Source organism: Rhinolophus sinicus, chromosome 17 (genome assembly GCF_057876585.1).
Source record: "Rhinolophus sinicus isolate RSI-liver-muscle chromosome 17, RSI-T2T, whole genome shotgun sequence".
In the NCBI taxonomy this organism is placed as follows: Eukaryota; Metazoa; Chordata; class Mammalia; order Chiroptera; family Rhinolophidae; genus Rhinolophus; species Rhinolophus sinicus.
The window spans coordinates 69,154,991-69,181,988 of NC_142517.1; the positions used below are offsets into that span (position 1 = coordinate 69,154,991).

The 26,998-nt window shown below is 35.3% G+C and overlaps 1 protein-coding gene across 2 annotated transcripts in view; it reads right to left on the reverse strand.

Annotated features, from left to right (window-relative positions):
* Positions 1–881: 881 nt before the first annotated feature.
* The window catches only part of ATP6V1A (ATPase H+ transporting V1 subunit A), a 50,933-nt gene continuing 24,816 nt past the window's right edge, over positions 882–26,998 (reverse strand). For both annotated transcript variants that reach the window (XM_019734820.3, XM_074331756.2), the window contains 13 exons: positions 24,582–24,710; positions 21,899–22,113; positions 21,508–21,645; positions 19,903–20,054; positions 16,281–16,443; positions 15,637–15,745; positions 11,454–11,576; positions 11,244–11,358; positions 10,605–10,668; positions 8,801–9,004; positions 5,188–5,282; positions 3,716–3,887; positions 882–3,226 (listed from right to left, as the gene is read on the reverse strand). In XM_019734820.3, coding sequence (XP_019590379.1) covers positions 3,134–3,226; positions 3,716–3,887; positions 5,188–5,282; positions 8,801–9,004; positions 10,605–10,668; positions 11,244–11,358; positions 11,454–11,576; positions 15,637–15,745; positions 16,281–16,443; positions 19,903–20,054; positions 21,508–21,645; positions 21,899–22,113; positions 24,582–24,710 — 1,772 coding nt within the window. In that variant the 3' untranslated portion in view covers positions 882–3,133. The remainder of the gene's footprint in view (positions 3,227–3,715; positions 3,888–5,187; positions 5,283–8,800; positions 9,005–10,604; positions 10,669–11,243; positions 11,359–11,453; positions 11,577–15,636; positions 15,746–16,280; positions 16,444–19,902; positions 20,055–21,507; positions 21,646–21,898; positions 22,114–24,581; positions 24,711–26,998) is intronic.

Below are 26,998 nucleotides of genomic sequence, written 5' to 3' on the forward strand. Positions count from 1 at the left end.
CTTGGTCCCAGAACTCCACAGCAGGGTTGTACTCAATAGTCCAAAGTGTTGACTTGCTTGATAATGAACACTTTTCTTGGCTTCCTTCAATTCTGTCTCAATTCTCTACTCCCTTACTGGTGTTTCCTAGGATCATCTCCCAAATAAACTGCCTATATTCAAATACTTGTCTCAAGTCAACTTCTGGGGGAACTCAAACTAAGAGAAAGCCCTTAGAACAACTTCAGTGGCATTTTATCACATCCCACTTGGGAAAGTTGGTTCCCTTCTTTGTGTTCTTGTATTGCAGCAATACATTAAAACTAATAATCTGAAGATATTGGGATATTACCAAATGGACTAAAAATTACCCATGAGTTTTTAAATACTTCTCTACATAAACTTGGCATTCAGTAGTAATAAAGAGTTATTCATTACACACCGTTCTTTACTTGTTTGGAAATTATTATATACATGTAAGAAAATAAAATATGTCCCAAGTAACATGTTGCTATGTTGAATCTTAAATAATTTGGCTTGCAAAATCATGAATTACAAGGCTTTAGTTCCTTTACCAAAAAAAGAAATGAGTATCACTGATCTCCTTTAATTTATAAGTGTATTTTTACAAACCATTTGCTTCTTCAATTTAAAGTAATATCCAGAATGGTATGGGATTCTGTATACTACCCTTCCAAATCATAGTGTATATGATTATAGGATTTTTTACAGTCTATAGTGAAGGCCCCAATTCAATTTCATGATTTTAAGTAACAATTTATAAAGAAAGGGAGAAATAAAAAATTTGAAAGTCATACCGAAAACATTAAGCCAAACACAAGCTGGCTTGTTTTTCTAGCAGATCTTCACACACACACACACACACACACACACAGAAAAAATTAATTTAAATCCACGTTTTATTCGTTCATAGATTTTTAACAATTATACACAACTTTTAACATAAAGATAGTGAAATCTCAAGGATAAGGAGGCAATATATATATAACCTCTTCTATTCATTCCTCAGGATGGAAGGAAATTCCCAAAGGGCACAATGTGTGAGACAACACTGGAAAAATACATATGAAACTTGTTTAACTGGCTCCACTTAGGACCAGGCACAGCACAATAAATATAGAACTGCATCATCTTTTTAAAAGATTGTTGTGATTCTAACACACTCTTACTAAAGAAAGAAATATGATCGGTGACCAATCTGAAATTCTACAACATATAGGTGAAGAGACACTTACAATGAATATCTGAGCACAGTTTCTCTAGCATCTTCAAACCCATATATCAACATTCTTAAAAAGGAGTAAGAATGCACACTGCAAATTCAGAATGACAAAAACAAACTTGGTCAAGCTTTTTCTTCATCATATCGTTCATTACCATCGCGGTCCTAATTTGCTGGTAAGTTTAAGGTAGAAAAAGAAAGTTTTTGAAACCCTTTTAATTTCCACTGGTCGTAGGGCCTCTGGGTAGGAGACCACATTGGAAGCAAACTGATTAAGCAGCACCATTAAGTCCACATCTCAACAAACTGCAACATTTTTATCTTCCAGTATTCTGAAAGGTGACAAAAAGTTGTATGGACAAATACCCCTCCTGAACAGCAGGCCACTGTACGAACATGGAATCTGCAAGGATTTAAACAAACTAACTGGATTCTCTACTGACTGCATCTTTCCTTAACAAACCCAAAGAAATACATTACCTGAAAATTTAAGTAACAACATATTGAGGTGTAAAATAAATACTTTATTTATGCTGTTACATTTGGGTATCTGAGATTGTTGGACATGTTCATATGCCCTTTCCGCTTCCCAAAGAGGAAGTGATGGTGCCAGCTGTATTGGTCAGAAAGAGTTAATGGGAAACAGTCGCTCGCAGAGCTGTTCTGCAGTGTGCCTTACTGTACAAACACAGAAACTATTATTTTAAAACAGATTCTTAAAAGACAGGATGAAACGATCTTTTTTTCACATGGCGCAGATTCTGCTATCAGCAGATACAAGAATTAATTTCATCCCTATTAAACCGAATGGAAACTGTTATACTACTATGGCTACAGATATTCTGAGAACTCTTGAGCCAATGAATCAAAACCCACATGAAAGATTTTCTATAATTGGTAAACTGGTTGCCCAAAAATTCAATAAGCAAACAAACATGCAAACACGTGACACATGTCATTATCTTGTAAAAACATAATGCCACTTTGGCCCCAAGAATTACTATAGCCCAGCTGGAACTTAAAGGTGCCAAACAGCCTTTAACCACTGAGTATCTTCTTTGTGACATTTTACTGCCCATCATACTGTGACATGATCCTTAGAAGCTTAGGCTTCTAAGATGTTTGAGTTAAGGAAAAGGGTGTGATGTGTATCAAGTTCTTGGTGATTGTTCTAAAAGTAATTTTAAAAAGAATTTCCTAGTAATGCTAAGTACTCCTTGACACTGAATTTTTCCTAGTGAAACAAAATAAGCTGTAACAAGATGATGTTAATCTAAATTTGACTGTCTGGCTCCCTTTTCACTTTTTCAGAGGGTACTGATTCATATATTGTGCTGAGCCCCCACAAATGCCTGTTTTAAAAACAGTATAGTCCCCAACAGTTTCCCATAAATATTCCTGATTTACACCGGGGAAGCAATGCATACCTGGAACGTTAATCATCTTTTTAAAAAAGCAAGTATTCCCTGCAAAGCAGTAAGATGCTAAGCGGCAGATAACCTCGACATGTGGATAGATCAAGTCATTCCCCAAAGTACCTGTCAGGACATAGCAACCTGGCCTTTCGTTCCGAACCCATTGCAAAGAGAGAACATGCAGTAGTCCTGTTTGCAATTTAATGGCGACGAGGAAAGGCAAAGCTAGGACAAGGAGGGACGTCACCCTACATACAAGTTTACAGTAGTGTAGCCATTGTATATCATATTTACTACATTCACCACTTGGGAGAAAGGATCAGGAATGTTTGTTTTATATAAGACCTACCAAATAAACAGGGAAACAAATGATAACACACATAGGCACTAGACTCAAAGCTGCACAATAAAGAAGCAAAGGGTCTGAGATGAGAAATTTTGGAAAATATACACACACGAGAGCTTGCTGAAGAACAGGAGGAAATAAATCACAGTTCTAATCTTCAAGGCTACGGAATGCATTCTGCATATCTTCAAGAAGTTGTGCATAGTCGGCCTTGATCTTTGCCTCACCATCTTTCACTGGATCCTGAAAAAAGATAGTACAAAATTCAATTTACCTTCGGAAAATAATTTTCAGAACATGTAGTAAATTACTTCCAAAAGAATGACAGGTCACTTAAAAGTTAATGTTATGTAATAGGATACTTAAAAGAAGTAAACACCAGAAGTCATTTCAGAGGAACATGGGGGTTAGATGAACCCCTTGTTCAGATGAACATGTTAACAGGCAGCTGAGGTAAGGTAATTGCTGCTCAGCAATGATTTTAGCCTGGCAATTAAGACATAAGGGGAAATATATCAGCATTTATTTAGACATGACATACTATAATTTTTATCACTACAATTCCTATTTGAACATACCATTGAGGTCTGTTCTGGTTTTACATAACCTAAGCATGTGTGAAAATGAAAAACGTTTAAGTTCCACACACCAGGTTCGGGACTCAAATAGTTAAAAAATTAAAAAGAAACATTTTCTACTAAAAAGAAAAAGGGACAGTGAAACTAAATATACCTTGAATTTCATGGAGGAAAGTTTATAGAGAATCTCCCCCATGTGCTCACGGATAATGGACCATGTGATTTTATTGTCACTCTGGGCAGTGGTTTCAACAGCTCTACGGGCCATGTCATAAAATGCAATCATGTTGGACAGCATCCCTACTGTCTTGTAGAAGGGGCAGAACCTGGGGTAAATGAAAGTAAAATAAGGAACACAAACAAAATCCAAAGCAGGTTCATATTCCATATAAAACTTCAGATAAAATACGAGAGCATTAGCTTCTTTATTTAAATATGTAGACCACTTGTATTTATTACATGATATATGTATAAAGAATGAAAACAGAATAGAAAAGACCAGTTTGGGGACAAAGATGCCTCAGGATATGACATGGATGGACATATGAAGAAAGACATTCTTTTATTTATGTGAAGGACATTTCTTTTTCAAGCACAATGAAACAGCACTGCTATAATCTAATCTCCCTGAGGGTTTGTTTTTGTATAATGCCATTAAAGGAGTAACCCAGGTGGTAAAATAACTGAGTTGGAAAGACTCCCATGTGATAGCAAGTTAAGGTGTAATGAATAAGAGAACAGGAAACAGCAATTTCCTAGTTAATAGTAACCCATTTTTCCACATTAAGGAGTTCAGTTTCATTTACCCATACCTTTCAATAATGAAGACACACAAGTAAATATTCAACTGTTTCACACACATTCTTATCAACTTTCTCACTCATTTAAACACATTTGCATACACGGTTTCATGCATACTCTCTATTACAATCTTTCCAAAGAATATTCCCCTTGTTATGTTTGTATGGGTAGTTGCTAGAGCTTCTTAAGTTCCCAATATAGATTTTTGACCAGTACTGATTTATATTGTCAAATTTTCTGCTTGTCTTACACTCTGGTAATCCTGTCTGTTCAGTTCCCTTTTCAGTCTTATATGGGGCTAAATACGATTTGAGAAAAAAAAGCCAGTCTGAGATGAAAGGGCTCAAATGATCAATGTTGAAAAGAAATGGGATGTGTGAGTAATCCATGCCAGTATCAGATACAAAAATAAAGCAAGCAAGCACGGGGCAGGAGCAGCAGGGGCTGGCGGGGCACCTATCAGGGACTCTGGTAGAAAGAAAGAGAATAGACTCTTGTGAAATGAGGCAGGAAAACAGAACATAACTATTTAGGAAAAGAGTAGAGGAAGCATGGGCTATGGTGAGATGTGGTGAGAAAAGTTTCTGAAGGCGGCAGTGATCCCTCCGCTCTGCATACTAAGCCACAATTTAATCTAATCAAAGATGATTGGCTAATGAGTGAAAATACTGTCAGAACTGGACAAATGAGCAAAATCAAGGCAAGGGGACATATTTGTTCATTAGCTGTCTATGAAAATAAAAGTAGATTTGTAATGCAGGCAGCTCCTCCTTCAAAACTCGATAGAAAATCCTAAAATAAAGAAGGAATAGCAAGATAGATAACCTGTCATAAGGAGTATATCCATTTTGTTGTAGGAAATCATCTTTGATAAGTTTGGCTACCTCCAGAGTGATTTTATCTGTTTCTGCTAGAGAAGCCTAGAAGAGAAAACATATGTAATTTTAGAAATTTACTTCCATAATGTAGGACCACGACTGTAATCAATGAGCAAGCAGAAACTATATAATCACACACCATCAGCTATCATATTCACATTGTTGCGGATCAAGATTTTCGTAACTTTTCATCTTGCAAATCTGAAACTCTATACCCATTAAACAATTCTCTTCCTCTTCCTCCCCCAGCCTCCGGTAACCACCATTTTACTTTCTTGTTTCTATGAACCTCACTACTTTAGATAGCTTATAGAAGTGGAATATAGTATTTGTCTTTTTGTGACAAATACCTGAGGAAGAAGGGAGTATGTGCAAGTTCAGTGACTGAAAGTAACCTCACAAGCGATCTGATCAACTGGGCAGGTCATGGTGGGTAGTCACACCCCGGGCCTCTAACTTCTTTAGTGAAAGATTATTAAGCCAGCCTTGTCCATTGTTCTTGTGCATCTAGGTTAACACACCCTTGAAATGACAGTACTAAATCTCTTTTCCAGACCCTTCCCAAGCTAACCACCCTCAAGGGAGCTTATAATCTTGTTAACTATCCTGCACATTGTTTTCTCCTACCTTCATGCAATCTCCCTTACATTCCCTCCTTCATTCCAAAGGTATAAATGAAACTGCAAAACTGTCATTCTCTGGAGCATTTGAGATCTTGCTTCCTGACACTGTCATCAGCTTGGCATTATCCAGCTCTCTCATATTTGCTGTTCTAACCAGTGTAACATGATATCTCATTGTTATTTGAGCATTTCTCCACAGGCATGTTAATCGTTTGTGTTTTCTCTTCTATAATCTCTCTGTTCTTTCCTTTGCCCATATTTCTGTTGCAGATCTGGTCTTCTTATTAACTTCCAGTTCTTTGCACATTTTAGATATTAGTCCATCCGTTTTAGATGTTGTGAACTTCCCCGCCCAATCATTCACCTGTTCGTTACCTTTATCCACAGGGTCTTTGTTGAACAAGAAAATCCTTTCTTTATATTCAATCAAAAAAAATTTGTTTATTGTTTGTGCCCATGGGAGTCTAAGAAGTCATTTTTCAACCCCAGATCATCAAGATATTCTATTAACTTGAAAGTTTTACCTTTCACACTTAAATTGCTAATCTATCTGGACTCTACCTTTGTATATGGAATTAGGTAGTGATTCATTCTTATTTTTCTCCAAATACTTTTCCCATTATCTTTGAAATAATCCATCCTCCTCTCACTTGAATTGTGCTATCATTTTTGAAATATCAAGGGTTCATATATACACAAGTCAGTTTATATTCTGCTTCACTGAGCTATTTGTCTGCCACCTCACCAATACCACACTATGTTTATTACTATGTTTTGTAATTAAGAAAAGCTCCTGTTTACTATTCTTTACTTAAGGCTGCGAATCTTCACGACAGCAAAAGAATTTCAGAATGATTACTGATTTGCTCAGAAGATTCAACTGGAAATTTGACTGGCATCGCATCAAATTTATAAAGACAAGTGGTATCTTTCTAGTAAGTCCAGCCAAAAGCATGGACTGTCTGCCTTTGTCTCCAGATCTTCAGTTTCATTTACTAGTTTTAAAATGTTTCCCATTTTAAAAATACGTATTTTTGGTTAATTCCTATATTCCAGTTTTTGTTGCTATAATGAACACCTTATTTTTAGTTTTATTTTCTAATTGTATTGTGAATAGAGAAATTCTCTTGATATTTTAAACTATCTTGAATCTAGAACCCTCACCAAACTCTATCAATTCTAATTGTTTCTCTGTTAATTCTGCTATTTTCCTAGTTACATGAGCACATTTATCTACAAATAATGATATTTTAATCTCTTTCTTTCTTTATAGCTTTTCTTACATCATTGGTTAGGACCTCTGGTATTCTATTAAACACAGGCAATGATAGTAGACATTTTGTCTTAATCCTGATTTTTAAATGGAATGCAGCAAAAATTTTCCATTAAGTAAAATGTTTTCCCAAGGTTTTAACGTTACTTTTAACAAATTAAGGAAGTTCCCTTTTCTTCCTTGTTTGCTAAGAGATTTTTTAAAATCATAAATAATGAACTTCAAATACTTTATTCAATACTTCCACATTGGCTGAGATACCCTTTTTCCATTATGTCATTTACACTAACAACTTACAATAGATTTTCTGTGTTGAATCATATGTGCATTCTGAGATAAACTTTACTTGCTCATGATGTATCATTTTATTATTTTTAATTCCCTGCTAGATCTAGTAAGCTAACATTTAATTTAAAATTTTATACCTACATTCATAAACAAAACGAGCCTGTAATTTTCTTTTCTTGTATTGCCTTTGTCTGATGTTGGAGGTCTTCTGTTTCTTGTTCATCTTATAGGGCCACAGTACTTATGAATAATGAGTATTACATGCTAGCTATTTAATAAAGTTACCCTTTGTTGGAAAAAAATTGTAAGTGCCTTTATAAGATGTAATAAAAAGAACAGAGCTAGACAGCGAATTCTGAGAGTCCTGACTAGAGCTGCATACTATTTGAGAAGTCACTCACTCTAGAATTGAATTTGGCTAAATTTAATCATACTGTCCTTTGCAACATCAAGATACAGACACAAGAACGTAAGCCACTTGTTTAAGGTCACATAGCTAATTATTGGAGGAACTAGAATTAGAATTCCATCCTTCTTAGGCTAGTACTCCTGAAAAAAATATTTAATAGATCCTAACTCTACCACCTCTAATTTGGTTGTTGATGGGTATATTGTATTTAAAGAAATAAATCAAGTGTTTCTTTCTCATTTGCAATAAAACCAGGACCATGTTAAGTGCTATAAATTCTCGAAAAGGATGTAAAGGCCCTAACAATTCAGTTACTTTTTTTAATTGACTGATCTTAAGTGAAAGCTTCTCCCCTTGAATCTAGGCAAGCTCTGTGGCTGCTTTCATCTACACAATAAGACAGAAGTGGTATTATACTAGTTTTGGGACCCAGACTTAAGATGATAGTGGTTTCCACTTCCTTTTCTTAGTACTCACTCTGAGAGCCCTGAACTACCACGTGGAAATACCCCGTAGAAAGAGAAATGCCTAGCCCACCCTTAGCTATTCCAGCCATCCCAGCCCAGGCACCAGACATGTGAGGGAAGAAACCTTCAGATGACTCTAGCTTCAGCCACCATGTAACTGCAACTGTATGGGGATCCCCAAACAAGGATGCCAAACTGAGCCCATCAACCCCAAAACCACGAGCAATAAAACGCTGTTTAAGCCACTAAGCATTGGAGTGATTTGTTACTCAAATATAAAATAATCAAAATAATCATCTTTCTATCTTTCACAACACAGGTAGATCTTTCAAATATCTCTGCTGGATAAAGGAAAAACCTAAAATTCTATTAGTTTAAAAACATTTAATAAACACTAATTTTACTAGGCAGGATCTGCATATCCAAGGTTCTATCCGTCTTTACAACAAACACTCCAGTATAACTCACAGATCTGTCCTCCGTGGGGTTTTATGACTCACCTTTCCCACAAGCTGCACAATTTCTGCCAGGTCTTCTTCTTCCTGCAGAATCTCCTTAGCTTTGGTCCTCAGAGGAACAAACTCTGTGAAGTGTTTGTCATAGTACTCATCCAAAGCACGCGTATACTTGCTGTAGCTGATTAGCCAGTTGACAGAGGGGAAGTGCTTACGTTGAGCCAGTTTCTTATCTAAGCCCCAGAACACCTGATTTAAAAGCAAAGCAAAGCAAAACAAAACAAAACAAACAAGGACTTTTCTTAAAAAATAAAAAAAATTTTAAAAGTATTGAGATATACTTGTCCTAAATATACAATTCTATATTTTTTTGGTCAAATTATATCTTTTTTGTATTTACCAAGTATAACTGAAATAGAATAAAACTTGCAATTAAAAAATATATGTCTTTCAGTTTCAGGATGGGTAGTATCCACAAATCAAATTCAAAATTTATCTGAATTTCCTTCATAGTGTGTCAAACCACACAGCAACAAGAAAAATTGACTCTTTTGAAGATTATTAGGGTGCAATATAGACAGGTGAACCAGAAAATGCCTAGTGAGATGGACTAGGCACTATATCTTGATTAAAAACCTCTAAATGTCCTGATTAAATTCAGTCCCCTATCATTAAGGGCCAATCCAATAAGATCTGATAGTTATTTTTCCAAGGTCATTCACATCTATTTTATGTATCCCTAACTTTGTTTCCCTTTTCCCTGTAATTTAAAACTCAAAATTTTAGCAAAGATTAAAGACCTTGAGAGTTGTAAATTTAGCTTCTGCCATTTCCTTCAATATGGTACTGACAAAAACATAGGCAAATATTCTAGTTTTCCCACATGAATAATACATGTACTCATGAATATATCAACTTTATTTAAAAAAATTTTTTTTATTTACTGGGGAATATTGGGAAACAGTGTGTTTTTCCAGGACCCATCAGCTCCAAGTCAAATTTTTGTTTTCAATCTAGTTGTGGAGGGCGCAGCTCACTGGCCCATGTGGGACTCAAACTGGAGACCTTGGTGTTATGAGCGCTGTGCTCTAACCAACTGAGCCAACCAGCCACATCTATATTAACTTTTTTGTACTATAGCCCTATTTGTATACATCTTTTACCTATGTTTCTTTTAATGACCAAGTTGGCTAGCTATCCACCAAAATTCAAGCCTTGTCACTGGGAAGCAGCTCCCTAGGCAAAACTACATTTTCCAGCTTGGGTTTCATCTGTGTCTGGTTTATAGTGAGTGGGGTAACTGTGTCTGAGCAGAGGTTCAGAAAGTGGGGGTGCCTTCTCAAGTTCCCCTTGTGTCAGCCAGAAGCAGGTGATTACCAGGCTAGGAGATGGCAGAGCCATAAAACGGAAGGATTCCTTGCTCTCTGAATTACTACTGACTGGAAAAGAGCTGCCCTCCAATAGGATCACCGGCCTGGGACCATACCAGGAGGAGAAAAAAGCTGCTGGGTTTTTGCCACTATGCATTTTGGGGCCCATTCGTTTCCACACCTAGGGTTACTCTAACTTAAAGGTGAGCATTACTCTCTTACTAATAAAACTTTGCTGCCCTGGACATATTTCCCACTTACAAGTATTGCTTGTTATAAACTCTAGGTAAAGAGCTAGGAATGAACAGATAGCACTAAAGGCTCTCAGGGATAAGAATGTTCCTAAAATACTAAAACAGACTTTACCATTGCCTACTCTTTAGTGACTACATTAAATACTTCCTGATGATTTGGATAACTTTGGGGGGACAGGGATGGGATGGTGAGCTCAGAAGTTGACCACAGTAGGAAAGATATACCTGAACAATACCAAGAGTAGCAGATGTAACCGGGTCAGAAAAATCACCACCAGGTGGAGAAACTCTAAATTTAAAAGAAAAAAAAAACATCATGAGAAATGCTTATGAAAAGTAACTTACATATGAAAGTCAATTTTTTGAAAGCCAATTTTAATGTAAATGACTTCGTAATATAAATAACTTTAGCAATGACCTTTGGAAAGAAATCTTACATAAAAATCTTAAATAGAAACCAATACTAAGTTGCAAATAATAACAACTGTTAAACACCTTCTAGTATGAGAAATAAGACAGATAATTATTAAAATCAGTTCCATTATTCTAGTCAAATAGATGAAGCCAGAAGGAAGGTAAAGCTCTGAGAACAAAGTATTGCTTTACGTAGTCATTGCGAATCTGCAATTGTGTGCATCACGATATAATCTTACCTTAACATGTCTATAAATTTGTTAGTTATTCCTAGGATATCATGACTTAAGTGTAACAAATCAGTCACATGTATGGAACCTAAAGAGCTCCTTGGATGACTCTGGAGTGAAACCTTGGTTAAGAATCACTGCCCTTAGAGGGGGCTAAGTATTTTCTCTTTAAAATTATTGACCCTTTTCCCTTTAAAAAGTAAACAGTTTGGGTGCTTACGCTCCTACAATGCTGACACTCCCTTCTCTTTCAGGATTTCCAAGACATTTCACCCTGCCTGCTCGCTCATAGAAAGAGGCCAGACGGGCACCAAGATATGCAGGATATCCACTATCTGAAAAACGAAAAGAAATTTACAAAGAGAGGTTCTAGCGCAGCCTCCCAAGTCCTATCAGTTTTGCTCACATAAAAAGTAATGCGAAGTATTACCTGCAGGCATTTCAGCTAAGCGACCAGAGATTTCTCTAAGGGCCTCAGCCCAACGAGAGGTAGAGTCAGCCATCATACTGACGTTATAACCCATGTCCCGGAAATATTCGGACAGTGTAATTCCTAAATTGGGAAGAATATTACAAGTTATAATCCTATAATGTATAATCCTGACTTTTTCACCCTTCTGAAAATTTCAAAGCAAGAAATACATGAGGTAGAGTGCTCGCTGTTCACCAAAATCTGTTCTTCTTTTGGGCACACATCTAAATTATATTTCCCAGCCTCCTTTGCATTTAGATGTGGCCATGTAACTGACCTCTCGCTAATGGAATGTAAGTCAAAGCAATGTGTTCCATCACCAGGCAAGCCACAAATGCTTCCACGCTTTTTCTTCCTTCTGGCTTACTGAGAGGGAGAGAGTTCCCGGGAGCTCTAGAAGGCAAGTGCTGAAATGAAAGAGCTCTTTCCAGGCTGGGTCCCGCCCAGAATGACAGAGGAAAGAGTCCCCTGACCACCTCAAACAAATATCTATTATATTGAGCAAATAAATTTGGGTTCACTTGTTGCCATATGAAGTCTATCTTAACATAATACACATTTTAAAAGTCAGAAAGGACTTCTTTCCCTATTCTTATTTCTATTAATATATTTAAGACTGAAATTAATTTCTAGTACAGTTTTTGTCTATGTATCACATACATACACACCAAAAAACCCTCAACTATTTAGCTTGCTTGGTTATATCTCAAAAGTAACATATATTATTAACATGAGTAATATTTTAATTATCCAGATCATTCTGCTACGCAGATCAGTCAGATCCTGTCCTGTAAAATCACATATAGTAAACCACTTAGAAGAAGCTAATATATAGAACGAAGTCCTGGGTTCTAGTTCCTATTCTGTCATTTACCTTAGCAAAGTAACTTCATTTCCCAGTGGCATTTCCTAATCTGTTAAAATTCCCAGTGGCATTTCCTAATCTGTTAAAATGGGAAAACTCGCCCTATATACACATATCAGATTAAATGATACATACAAATGCCCTCTAACAAGTACAAAGAACATGCAACTCTAAGATATTAGAACTGTATGGTTGTTGCTACATTATAAGTGTCCCAAAATCTATGGTCCTGATTTCCCTTATTTTACCAGTAAAGAAATACAAGCTTATATTAAGTAAAACAAAATATTTACTGGAAAATTCAGCACTTCACTATTTATCATAGTACATCTTTCAGAATAGAAAATACTAATTTCTGAGGCTTCCAAAAAATGGTTCCATGAACAAAGTCTTTAAGAAATATTACTTATCATTCATTATTAAGGCTTAAAAAACACAAGAATTATTACATATTTCAATCTGATGATAGGAAGAGATCCTCTCTTACACAAACATGGCTATGCTTTAAGTTTCTATGATGACATTCACAAATACTTGTGTGTATATATTAGAAAAACTTTGTAGAAGAGTCAGATATACACGAGTAAACCTCAAAGAAGTTTCACAGGCTTCTTTCATAGACCTAAAGATATCAGTGCCTACATGGGGAAAAAAAAACCTCAGACAAAATCAAAAGATGAACAAACTGAAAAAACAACTGCAACTCATGACACATAAAAGACTAATTTCAAAGAGCTTTTACAAATCAGTATGAAAAACAACTACTATCCAAAAGGAAAACAGAAGGCACTGTTCAAATGATTAATATACACAGGAAAGATGGTAGTTTACTACTAAGAAAAATAGACTGACTAGGCATCTAATAAAGCAGGAATAACAATTTGTTAATTGTCAAATCCAGATGCTGAGTACATGGGTGTTCAATGTAACATTCTTTCAACTTTTTTATGTTTGATAATTATAAGAAAGTGTTGAAAAAAGCAGCATTGGTGAAGATGTGGAGAAAAGAAACTCTTGTCTGTTGTTACTCCTTTTAAGGAGCTATCAGAATCTAAAATCTATATTAATAATTGTATTTTTAGCAATGTTACTTCTAAGAACTTACCTTACAAAAATGTACACACAAATGTGCACACAAAACATGCAAAGAAACAGTGTAAAAATATGCATAAGAGTATTTTAGTGATAGTTTGTGACAGCAAAAAACTATGAAGTATCCAAGGGTCCACACCAAAAGGATGCTGGTTAAATAGATTATGATATAGCCATACAAAGGGACACTATGCAGCCATCTAAAAGAAATAGGAAGACTTCCTGTATTAAAACAGTAGGTGAATATGTCCCTTTCTCCTTCTTCTCATAAAAGTAACCACCAAACAAGGAGAACAAGAAATATAGAAACACAAACTCTATCATCAAAAACTATGGGCCATATTTAGGTCCAGAAAAAAATAATGAGGAAAGCCACCTAAATGAGGTAAAAACCAAACAATGGTGTGGGAAGACACCAAGAATTCCCTGAGGCTGCACATCTGAGATTAAGCTCCTGCAAACTAGGAGATACCTCCTGAGGGGCAATACCAAAACTCCTTTGTTTGGGACACTGCAGAAGGAGTAACAGGGCGGGGGCGGGAGTTCCTTGGACCCAGTATGACATCAAGGAGAAGCAGGGAGATGGGGACAAATAAAACACAGGTAGAAACTCCTTCGCAGGGAGTAAAAAGTGCGTGAGGCAGGGCGGAAGAGAAAGAAATCATTGTAAGTGGCCTTGCAGCGGCGAATTTTTATTGGCGGGAGAGAGGAAAAGAGTAAAAATAACTTACACAACTCCATGCCACAACAAACTTCACAGATTACCATGAAGAATTCCTGCTACCCTGGACCACAGTAATAGCCACCCCTCCCATTTCCTGAAAATGTGAGTAACAGTTATAATAAACATCAGTATAAAAACCAAAAAAGGAAAAAAAATACAAGAAGAAAACGGACAGAAAAGCAGAATAAAATGATGGCTAAGGAACCTGCCAAGGAATAGATGAAAACTGTGACCACAATTAATAAAAGAAAACCGTAATGTATCCTCCCACAAAGTAAAATCTCAAGGAGTATACAGTAAGATCAAAAAGCTGTTTCATGAGCAAGCAGAACTCAACGGAGAGCTGGAAGAAAATGAAGGTTTCATTAGAAATAATAAACACCATTATCTTCTGAACATATGGACAAAAGGCTAAACAAGAAGGATTACAGAGGAAACGGTATATATGGAAACAGATAAAGGGGATCTGGTAGGTCTACTTTGAAGAAGATAACCATAATGGAAGAGATAAAGGTTTGAAACAATTCTCGAAAATTTTCCAAAATAAAAAACATTCACAGATTGAAAGGGTATACTGTCTCAGGAAAAAAATGATCAAAACTGTCAATACTGGCATATATCCTAATACAGTTATGGGCTTTCAAAACTGAAGAGAAATTCCTTGGGGCAAAAAGAAAAGTCATCTAAAAAAGGAAAAAAAGCAGGCCAGCATTCGATGCTAGAATAAAAGTTCTCAAGGAAAGAAATACGATCCAAAAATTTTATACTCAGCCAAATAATTGTTAAAATTTAAAGGCAGCAACAAAACCCAAACTTATAAAGAAACAAGAATTCAGGGGATATAGTTTCCATAAGCCTTTCTTTAAGAAACTTCCAAAAATTTTAGCCAACCACAAAACAAATGTAGAAATTGTAGCCAAAGGACTGCCAGTGAGCACTGACTACATTTTACTGTAGGTCTACAACTAATACACATATATTATATTCCTGGTTGCAGAACAGAATGTGAGTACTAAAAATCCTGAAAGTGTGGAAATAAAAGTATCAAAAGCTGGGATGGAAATGGGAGCAAAGAAGGAAGGTAATATATAAACACACTGATATTCTTATCTTCCATATCCAGCAGTCAAAATAATTCAAAGCTGATAATTCAAGTTATGGGGACACAGGTATATTCAGAGATAGATCAGTGGTAAAAAGTGTAAGGAAAAAAAAATACGGTAGTAGAAGATACATCATTTAATAGTCATTTAAAAGTTTGGGGCAACTCTATAAACGCCCTCTACTGACATATTCTCAAGATGTAATAAGTAAAATATATTTTTTAAAACTACAGATATAGTTTTAGGTATGGAGGTATTTTAGAATGAAAGCAGAGTTCTTAGGAAAGGAAAAAGTTTGGTGCTAGCATTCAACTTAAGAATGGACGTTAGGTGCTTTATGCCAATGCATACACTCACCAGTATAAATGGAGGCCTCTCTGGCAGCCACGGGCATGTTGGAGGTATTGGCTACCAAAGCCGTCCTCTTCATAATTGACTCCACCTTACCATCAACTTCCATCGTGAGCTGGAGACAAACCATCTATTAGTGATCCTCTAATTTCTAAACAGAACATTTTAGTCTCTTATTTTACAACTTGACTATATTTAATCTCTCTTCTAATCAGTGTTCCCAAAGTAATATTCCCCATAACCCCAACCTCTTCTCCCTGTCCCACTGTGCTATGAAAAAGACAGCCATTATTTCTACCTCATAAGTGAAATCCATTGTTTTATGGAAAAAGGAATATTACTATAGTAACCTAGATCATATAAAACCTATGTAAAGTTTACGTCTATTGTCTATTTTTATCTTTCTTCCAATAACTGAAAACCACCAGACCACAAAAAGAAACTTTCAAGTATCTGACTGAAAAATTCAAGTTCCTTTCCTGGAATATACAAATTGAATCACAAATATAATTAGAAAGTTCCTTAAAAGATCTTTGACAAATGAGAACATTGCTCCAGATCCAACACAAAGCTTTATTAATTGCCAATGAAAGTTGATCAGTGGTACTTTCTCTCTCTAGAATGTTACTTGAAGCTTTATAGATACAGACCTCTGGGAAGTCACGGAGGACTTCAGACATCTCATTTCCTCTTTCACCACATCCTACGTAGATGATTACGTCACTGTTGGAATACTTGGATAGAGACTGAGATATCACTGTCTTTCCACAGCCAAAAGCCCCAGGGATTGCAGTAGTTCCTCCCTGTACACATCTAAACAAAGAAAACAAAGTGTGAATTACTTTACTTGCTAATAAATAAAGTAGGTAACTGACACAGAAATATAAGAAAGAAAGCACTGAAGTATTTTCATATTTCTACATATGCACTTAAAAAGATAAATATATAGATATAGATATAAAAATTCCTCCCCTAATTTGCACCTATACTAGTACCTATACTAGTGTTATGTTTTTTATTATCATTAATCATTTCTAGCATCTTTAATAACTGAAAAAAGTATATTCTACACAGTACCCTAGGAAAAGAGATACAAACACAGTAAGTTAAATAAAATAGTACTAATGAAATGCTGAATGCTTACATAAATTAGTTAATGAAAGGACAGTATAGGAATTAAAGCTAAAATAAAAATATAAACAACTTTTGGAAATTGTCTCCTGAGGCAGAAACTAAGACCTTAAATTTACATCTTGCTATAAAGGTTAATGAACAAAGACTTTGGTAACGTGTTAAGTTAATCCCCTTTTATTTATCAAATAACTATTTACAGAGTACTTTCTAGGTAGTAAAAACTCTGCTTGGCGATGCTGGAAAGACAACAGTAAAGAAGATAGCTGTATTTCTATACTCACAGAGCTCACATTTCAGTGGGGTAAACTGCAAAGTTTATTAGCAGCCACTTTCAAACTTTCCCTAAAAAGTGGCAGTGGAGAATGAAATCCTCTTAAGGGCAGAGGAAAGGAAATGTTGTGGTATGTATGTGGGGGGAGGGGGGAGGGTCTGAGAAAGAGAAATGAGATATAACACTAAGGGAAATTGCTTTGTAGTATTATGTTTTATCATAAAAACTAACTGAAACATTGCATTCTTAATAACAGACTTTTTCAATATAAAACTAATATGCATTAAAATCTTTTTTCCTCCAAACCTTTTAGTGACTTTGATAAATTCAGAGGACATGTCCATTCATCCTATGGTTTTGTACACCTCCTTACATCACTATTAATCCAGGGAGGGGAAGCGGGGCTGGGTGTGTACCAGTCTGGAAGTTTAGCAATCCAATGTGAAAAGGGCTAGCATAGAGAACATCCAAGGCATTGTGGGAATACACAAGAAGGGGTGCAGTCTGACCCTGGATTGGAATGGAGTTAGAAAATTCTTTCTGAAACAAGCTAAGATGGAAAAGGAAATAGAAATTAGCCAGATAAAGGGAAATGACATTCCAAGCAGAGGGAACAGCATGGCCAAAAGTTGGGGCAAGATGGAGCACTGCTTGGGAAATGAACAGTTCTTCAGTATGCCTGGAAGATGGTGTATAAGGAAGCAGTTGGGCAGTCAAGGGGCTGAGACAATACTGAAAGGTAAGCAATGGCCAGATCACAGGTGGCTTTGTAAGGAGTTAAGGAGTGTGTATTTGTTTTAAGAATAATGAAGAGCACTGAAGGGTTTCAAGCAAAATAGTGCAGGATCAGATAAGTGTCTTAGGTGGACACGAAGTCTGATTAAATATAATTATTGGAGGTATTGGAGATGCTTAATTTGGGTCATGGAATAGGGATGAAAGATGCAGATAAATATTTAGGGAACAGAATAAAAAGCACTTGTTCAATAATTAGATGTCGAAGGGTAAGAATAATCCTTGAGACAAGTCACAGATTTTATTAGATTAGGCGTTCACTAGATGGATGATAATGACATTTGGTGAAAGAGGCAACAAAGAAAGATGAGCAAATTTCAAGGAAGGAAGTGGTAATTAAGATTATTTTAGTTTTGAACTGACTTTGAGGCACCTATAGGACATTTAAAAGGACAGGTATAATCAGAAGTGTTTTAGATATGAGTCTGGAACTCGGAAGAGATTTGGGATGATGGAAACAGATTTAGGAATCATTATACATAGATGAATATTTAAGTCATGAGAGTAGATGAAGTCATCTGCAGAGGGTAAGATATATAATGACGAGAGAAGAGACCCTAAAAAACTCCAAGAAATATCAAAATTAAGGGAGAAGAAATGTGCATTGGAGCATTAGAACTTACGGGCAAAAGCTAATAGGAAAAACAAAGAAATAGGGTGTTTCAAGGAGAATGGAGAAGAAATATCCAAAGTTATAGGAATTAAGAAAACACTAAAACTTATTTATTGAATGATCAGTATGAGAATAACTGATGCTGTTAATGGAAGTAGTTTCAACAGAATAGTGGAGCCAAGGGCAGAGTAGTGCAGTGAACTAGAGGGGGAAAAGTGGCATGGCTGTGAAGACGAGGAGAAAAGGAGTGGAAGGCAGAAAAGGGAAAAGAGTTGAGGAGGGTAGATTTCTTTTTCATTAGATGGGTGATAAAAGGAAGATAACTGATAGAGAGGTCTTTGAAAAGACATGAGGTGGGATAAGCTCCAGAAAGAGAAAAGGAAGGAATGAACGGGGCTGTGTATTAAGTCAGCCTGGTAGCAGGAAACTGAAGGAGTTCCAAATCTGATGGCCTCCAATTTCTCTGTGAAGGATCTAGCATGATCATTTGTTGAGAAGGAAGGAGAAGAGTTGAGTTGAAGATGTGAGGCAAGTGGAGAAGTTTCAGATAGGAGAGCAGGGGAATGGTAATTCGGGAAATGCAGAAGGATTGCTACACAGTTGTGAGATGCCAACTTGCACTGATTATTTTATTTTCTTAGCCGCCTGTGAGTAGCCGCCTCGGGAGGAGGAGATAACTGAAATGATTCATAGTTGGAATTTTGCCAGGTGGGTGTGACAGAAGACAAAGGAACAAGAAAATTTAGTAAACTGGAAAACATTCGTAAAAGTGACAAGACTTATTTAGTGGCTAGCAAAGAACAGAGAAATGGGGTGCTGCCTAATAAGGATAAGAGAGTAATAATGAGGACAATTCAGGGAGCAGGTCTGAAGGATAAGAGGTTGATGGTAAGTGGGATATGCATGGGTTTGGTGGTCAGAGGTTGAGGGAGCTACCGTATCATAGCTTCAGTGTTTTCTGTGAATTAAATGAAGTCATCTGTTGAAAGTAAAGCAGAGTATGGTGAAGCCTGAGATTTGAAGAGAAAGGAGGTTTCTGAGTAGTTTTTGAAGAAAATGGCAAAGACCAGACTACAAATTAAGAAAAATTGCTGTGCAGTTTACAGAGCGCAGTTTATTTTAGAACTCATCAATTTACGGTGACAACAATCTACCAATTCTAGGACAACATAAGAAAAATAGTTACATTGTTTTGGCAAAGATTTTCTTCTGGAATTTTTTTTTTCCCTGAGAGTTTTAGAAATAATGTTTTCTTTATGTAACTGTCAAAAAAAATAAATCTTCTTCAATGATTTGATTCTATAATAAACACTGGCAATATACATATTTAATTCGCAATTACTTCTCTAGATAAAATTTATTACAGGTTTAGCACATAAAAGCTTTATCTAGAAAAAGTGAAACAATAAGCACGTACAACAATTCTGAGGAAAAACAGTGGGACATAGCTCAAACTTACGGAAAAAGGGCATCAAGGACTCTCTGGCCAGTCAGCAAAGGATGATTAGCTGGCAGCTTCTCGGTGACAGGCCGAACCTGACGTACAGGCCATACTTGGACCATGCTGAACTTCTCCTTTATACCTTCGAATTCAAGCTCCAAGACAACATCCTAGGAAAATACATCAGGATTTTAAGTACAAACTTATGAGCATTTATCCCTGAAAGTAACCCTAGATTAGATTCTTCCTGAGGGTAGAAAAGTGTTACGTGGAAGTAGGGAGAGAATTTATACTTTCTATTGTAAATCTTTATATTCAGTTCTACTTTTTTTAAATCAGGTGTGTTTATTATTGTTTTAATGCTTAAAAACAGTTTAGGAGTTTTTGAGAAAGAGAATAGAAGAATAGTTAAATAATCGTGTGGATTTACATAGGGAGAAATCCTGAAGGATACAGAAGATACTCTGGGACTGGGGGAGGGAAAAAAATGAATGTTTTCATAATTTATTTTCCATTCTTTATTTTATTTACTTTATTATAATGCTCTTATACTGCTTTAATGAAAAATACTTATCTATTAAAAATATCCTAAAATATTTAATAAAGTTAAATATTTACAAAAACAAAAAGATAATGAGTTAATACTCTAACATTTATGAACATTGAAATGGTTTCAACTATTTACAAACAATCCCAAAGTCCACAGACTATAGAATTCTGTAATTTTGTTGATACCAATAAACTACTTCAGGGTGAACCACTTCAGGGTGGTTCTTCCACATAAGAGTGAATGATTCTCTAAGCTCCTGAGTAAGGCTAGCTGATTGCCCAGAATCCCAGTCTTAACTCTTTCCTTCTCTATATGTTATAGAGCACAGACTTATTCTTGTGAAATAATTAGATTATTATCTTTTATCACATTTTATTGGGAAAAAATTATATACTACAATGGCCTTCTCAATAGTCATCTTCATGTCCACAAAGACTATTACTGGTCTTGTGTATTTGATATGATGTGACTACCAATAACATTAAGGGACTAAGTTTTAAATGGCTCACCCAGAGTAAGAATTCATATAATCCATTATGCAACTAATTATGTGACTGTAGACTGACAATTAAAATCAAAATCTATTCTATGCCTAAAGAATCAGGGCTTTAAATGATGGAGAATAAATTAACAAGGTAGGAAAATGTTATACTGGCTATCTCTCCCTCTTAAAAAAGAAACAGTATGTTCTCTTATTCACCTTCACCTATGAGCCATGGGATGTACAGCATAGAGAATATGTCAATAATATCATAATAACTTTGCACAATGACAGATGGTTACTAGACTTATGGTTGATCATATCATAAGGTACCTAAATGTCGAATCACTATGTTGTACACCTGAAACTAATACAATACTGTATGCCAACTATATTTTAATAATAATAATAAAAATAGTATGTTTTTGTATTCCCAAGCCCAATTTAAAAAAAACTTAAAAGAATAATTATGGATGTTACTTAAAACCTACATATCAAATAACAATTCTATAACTATTTAGGGCATTAAAACTGGGCAACTAGCAGATATAAGTAGGGCCACTTCATGAGATAAAGTTTAGATGATACTTACAGAGGTATCATAATTTCCAGGTGGAGCGATGTAAGTTACAGTTCCTCTGTTTCGTGGGGGTAACATGATTTTGTGTCTGATGAGCGAATTCTCAATAACAATTCCATAAATATCTCCACCAGTGATGTGACTACCAACCTAGAGAACAGATGCATTTACTGTTTAATGTTCAAATAAACTTCAATTAGATTCACCCTTGTTATTGTTTAAATAATTTGCCTCACTTATCAATAAAATATACCAGTTCTATAATCTTTCTAGTGGATTTAAACAAAACTTTAAACTGTGCTTCTGTGGTCTATTTTTATTTGAACTGAGTACAAAACCATTCACTAAATGTCTACTTCACATTCTTTCACCAACTTTAGAAATCTTGGTTACAAAGACATACCCGTAGATTTTTGCAAGGTGTAAAATCCCATTTGATATCTCTGCTAAGAGCAGACACATTTACTCCTCGGGGAATATAGATACTCTGGGTCTGATTGCTTATATCCGACAAAGGCCTTTGAATACCATCAAAAATGGCTCCCATAATGCCAGGACCAAGCTCTACGGAGAGGGGTTTACCAGTGCGGAGTACAGGATCTCCAACAGACACACCAGCTAGAAACAGTAGTTGAGGAAAACTCACCCTGAAAGTTTAGAGATACTACGAAAAGGAAATACCACAGGTTAACAGGAAATGATACTTAAGGGGCTAAAAACAGAGATTCTCAAATTTTCTTATTTCACAACATCCTTAGTGTTTTAGTAACTTTTTCAGAGACGTACAATAAAATATATATCTAATAATTCCATTTATTAAATGGTTATGCCCAAACAACTTAATAAATACATATGTTCAAACAACTGAGTAGTACTTTGAAAGTAAAATATACATAAATATTAAATAAAAAAATATTTAAATTACATTCTTAAATATCTTCAATTCTTACAAATGGGATATACACGTCTGTCAGGCACTGAAGAATTTTCAAACCTTGGAATCAGGTTGATTACCTGATCCATATTCATAGTCACATAATCCTTGCTTTTTTACTTTAGCAATCACCAAAAACTCAGTTTCACGAAGACATGACATCATCGACAAGAATATGGTGCAGCTGAGTAACAAAACTACTTATTATCTCAAAATACTAGTCATGGGGTGTCTGACAAGATGTCTAATATTCCTGTGTTAACCTCAAAAATTTAAAATATCCTAGGACACCACATGAGTTTGCTTTACCTGCCTAGAGAGCCTTGGTGCCGTTTGGGAAACCACAGAGCTAAAAACAGCAAAAGCCTCTCCTTAACACACTGTTTCAACTATAGGTACTACTGAAGAATATTAGTCTCTTACAAAGTCTACTGGTACCTAACAAAAACTAAAACTCTTAAGAAGATTTGAACAGGAAAGAATAAAACCTACAAATAAGCACACTGAATCCTCCTTGCTCTCATTTGCTTGTTGATAGAAGTAAAATCAGTACACTTTAATTGACAGCAATTTAACAGTATCTATCAAAATTAAAATGCATAAACCTTGATCCAAAAATCCAACTTCTGTGAATTCATACTACAGTTACATTGTAACACTGTTTATATAGTATAATAGTAATAACTAAAATTTCTATCAAGAGATTGATTAATAAATTATGGTATATTCAGATAATGGAATTCTATGTAGCTATAAAAAAGGAACAGAAGCAGCTTCTATGAACTGCTCTAGAAAGATCTCCAAAATATTTTTTCAGTTTTAATATTTGATCATGAAAATTTTCAAACCATAGCAAATTTGAAAGAATTTTACAGTAAACTCCACTATCGCTACCCTCCAGATTCTATAATACAATTAACATTTTACTATATTTACCATATTTATCTTCCACAATACGTTTATTTTTAAGTGAAAAAATTAAGGTGTAAAACAGTACATATACTATGCTATCTCTTAGGAAATAAGGGAATAAAAACCCACATATATAGATTGGTTCACATATGCAATTAACAAACTAGAAGGACATACAATAAAAAGAACTAATAAAAGTGGCTGTATGCAAGTGTGTGTGTGTGTGTGTGTTTTGAAAACTGACCAGATACAGGATGACAAAGGTGGGGATGGTTGTCATTGTATACATGTTCATTTGTTTATTTTAAATCTTTAAACCATGTAAAAGATTAAAGATAAATAACAATAAAAAAAAGTCCTTTTGACTAGTCATAATTTCATAGATTTTCCATAATTACAAAGACTTCCAATTTTATTTAAAATTTTCAGATGACTGTTCTGAATTAACACTCCAGTACTCAGAGAACAGGTACTGGCAAGACGTATTTCACTATGGCGAAAAAGTTGTACCAAATAAATCTTAAATAGCCAAAGGATTACTGCTGATCTTGAGATCCAATCTAAATAAAATATACAAATGAAGCAAAAAGACAAAAAAAGCATTTCTCTTCACAAGGCTTAACTCTTTATCTCTTTATTTTTTATAGAAAATTGAAAATAAATTCTATGTTTAAAAGCCAAAATATGTAATGGCCGTATGCCATGTCAGAGGGGTTAGATGGGGGGAGGGGGGTTATCACTGTGTGAGGGATATAAATGATAAATGTCTATTACATTGTTTTCTACATGATAGAAACCAGTGAAGATTCCGTGATGTTAAAGCTATAATGTAACACATCACCCAGCACTATTTATTAGAATAAAGACAGACAGGGGTGACTGATTTATTTACGGATTTACTATTTTACACAGAAATCATGATTCAAGAATTTTAGCCATACAAATTGATGATGTTAATCTGTTTGTGGCTTCTTCTACAATATGTCTCCCTCTAATTGGTTCCTCCTAAAGTTTGAACTGCTGAAATATTAAAAGTCATAAAAATTCAGAAGATGACACTAATTTCTTAGGAAGAGCACGAATTCCTAGTACCTTTCTCCAATGTACTATATAAATCAGATTTCTAAACACCAACATTTCACGCCTCTGATAGCCCTGGCTTCTGCTGCTTCTACCTTTGCCATAAATCCTTAAATTCTGACTTGTAGAGAGTAATTAGAAATTGAACCAAAAAGGATACAGGTTTCTTCGTACACCTGGATAGTAGCCATGTCACCCTCCAATCGGATAATCTCTCCAACCAACTCACTGTGGCCCACTCTCACCAGCTCATACATGGCTGCTCCTGCCATGTCACAGGCTGTGACCACTGAAAAGAACAAACAAGTATTTTGATGACTTAAGACTCTGTGAATAGTTGTAATTAAAACATCCAATAATTCAAAAATGCTGCTGTTCCATATATTCAGAAGAAAAAGAAAACACCCACTATGGAATGTTACATATAGTTTCATAAAAAGTACATTTTTAGCGTATGATATAGAGGGAAACAAAATAAATGTTAGGCTAAAGATTATCACTTATACAATATACTCATAATAACGCATAATATAAATATGGGTTTTGATCAACCCAGTGTGCTGTAATACATGGAATGTTGGGTTTGGGGACAATTTAAAAAAACTTTAAAATTGGAACAGGAGCTTTAGCCAGTAACATGGTAGAATGCCACACAATTATCAGTTTGCTGTGTTGTCACCATTCCTTTGAAAGGTAATATCTAAAACATCTTTACTTTCTAAGACTTTATACCAGTGGTTCTTAAAACTCTTCTGGAACATGGAAGCTTTTCATAAACTAATGATAGTTCTACCTAGAAAAACTCACAGATGCATCTACAAAATTTTTTTCATAGACCGTAGGGATGTTTATAATCAGTTACCAACACTGGGTGAAGTCCTCACTAAGAATCCCTATTTCTTATAAATACCGAGCCAGAATTTATACTTACGATTTTGGACCATGTTGTCTAGTAAGCAAAAATTACTTTTCTGGCAGGGAGGGAAGGTTGCACATTTTCAGATATAAGTAGGAATAAACAGATTTTTAATATTTAGCCTTCGGATATAATCGATTAGAACTAAGTATTAGGTAATATTCAAGTGGAAACTATTAAAGTATTGAAATTTCATTAACTTATGTTAGAACAATGAAGATTTACCAATTTCATAAATATTTACTTCTTTATAAAAATTAAGATGCACTGAAACACTGGAAATAACTTAAGTTTAAACCATATTTAATAAATCAAAAAGTATGCCATTTATTTATTATTTTATTAAGTACTTAAGAATTATAAATAGGTTCCAGGAGTAGTTTACTACAAGTTTCAGAAAAATATTTTTACTTAAACTCTTCTGATGGTGTTCTTTTGCCTTTTCCCTAAAAGTTCTTGTGTGCAGCCTATCTTTCCAAAAAACCCTGATGATCATCAAGGGAAAAATTATTTCCCTGACTGGCAAATGAGATTGCGAACAGTGAAATGTATTATTTGCCAATGAGTTCAAGTTCAAACACCAAGTTCTAAGCGGTAGAAGCTTCTCGGAGAGAAATAAGAGGCACAGTAACTGACAGTCTTCATTTGCATAAACACCAAGAAGGGTTATCATCTCCATTGTGATTAGAACCAGAAACAGACTATAGCATAAGTTTTACAAAACGATATAAGAAAAAATGAATTTCCATTAAGAATTATAAATCAATGAGCAGGTTTTTTCTATGGAAACTTAAATCACATTTTGCAGTGGGCTTGTGGAATAACAAAATGGATATTAGAATAAGACTTATTATTTAAAATGCAGTACTTCAAGTTTCGGCAAAATGAACATAAATTTTAAAACTGTTTTCCATTATCAGGGTCATGCCATTAAGACTTCTTTCCTACAGGTAGCTGGTTATGTGATATCTAAAACACCCATTCAGAGGATTTATACGTATATGGAAAGAACCCAGGTTGATATTGCTGAGAAATTCTCCGAAAACATTAAAGCTCAAACCGAATTCACAGCTATTTACTGGATGCTTATAATCTGCAAGGTCATTACATACTAAAAGCAACAAACTTTATAGCTTTTTAACCTCAGATTTAACAATAAAAAAATAGGTAAAACTCTCAACAGTGATTGTACATTTACATAATAAACAGTAGCTCAATAATTATCAAATTTAGATAATGAACGCTAGATGAGCCCTTATGATGGAGGTATTACCTCAGTCTTATAGCAGTTATAAAAGCTTTTTTTTTTAAGTATCAACAGTATTCTTTTCTCTTTTTTTAGATTTTAATGGGGAAGGGGAACAGAACTTTATTGGGGAACAGTGTGTACTTCTAGGATTGTTTCCAAATCAAGTTGTTGTTGTTTCAATCGTAGTTGTGGAGGGTGCAGATCAGCTCCAGGTCCAGTAGCCGTTGTTAGTTGCAGGGGGCGCAGCCCACCATCCCATGTGGGAGTCAAACCGGCAACCTTGTGGCTGAGAGGATGCGTTCCAACCAACTGAGCCATCCGGGAGCTCAGCGGCAGCTCAGCTCAGGGTACCGCGTTCAATCTTAGTTGCAGGAGGCGTTGCCCACCGTTCCTTGCGGGAGTCGAGGAATCC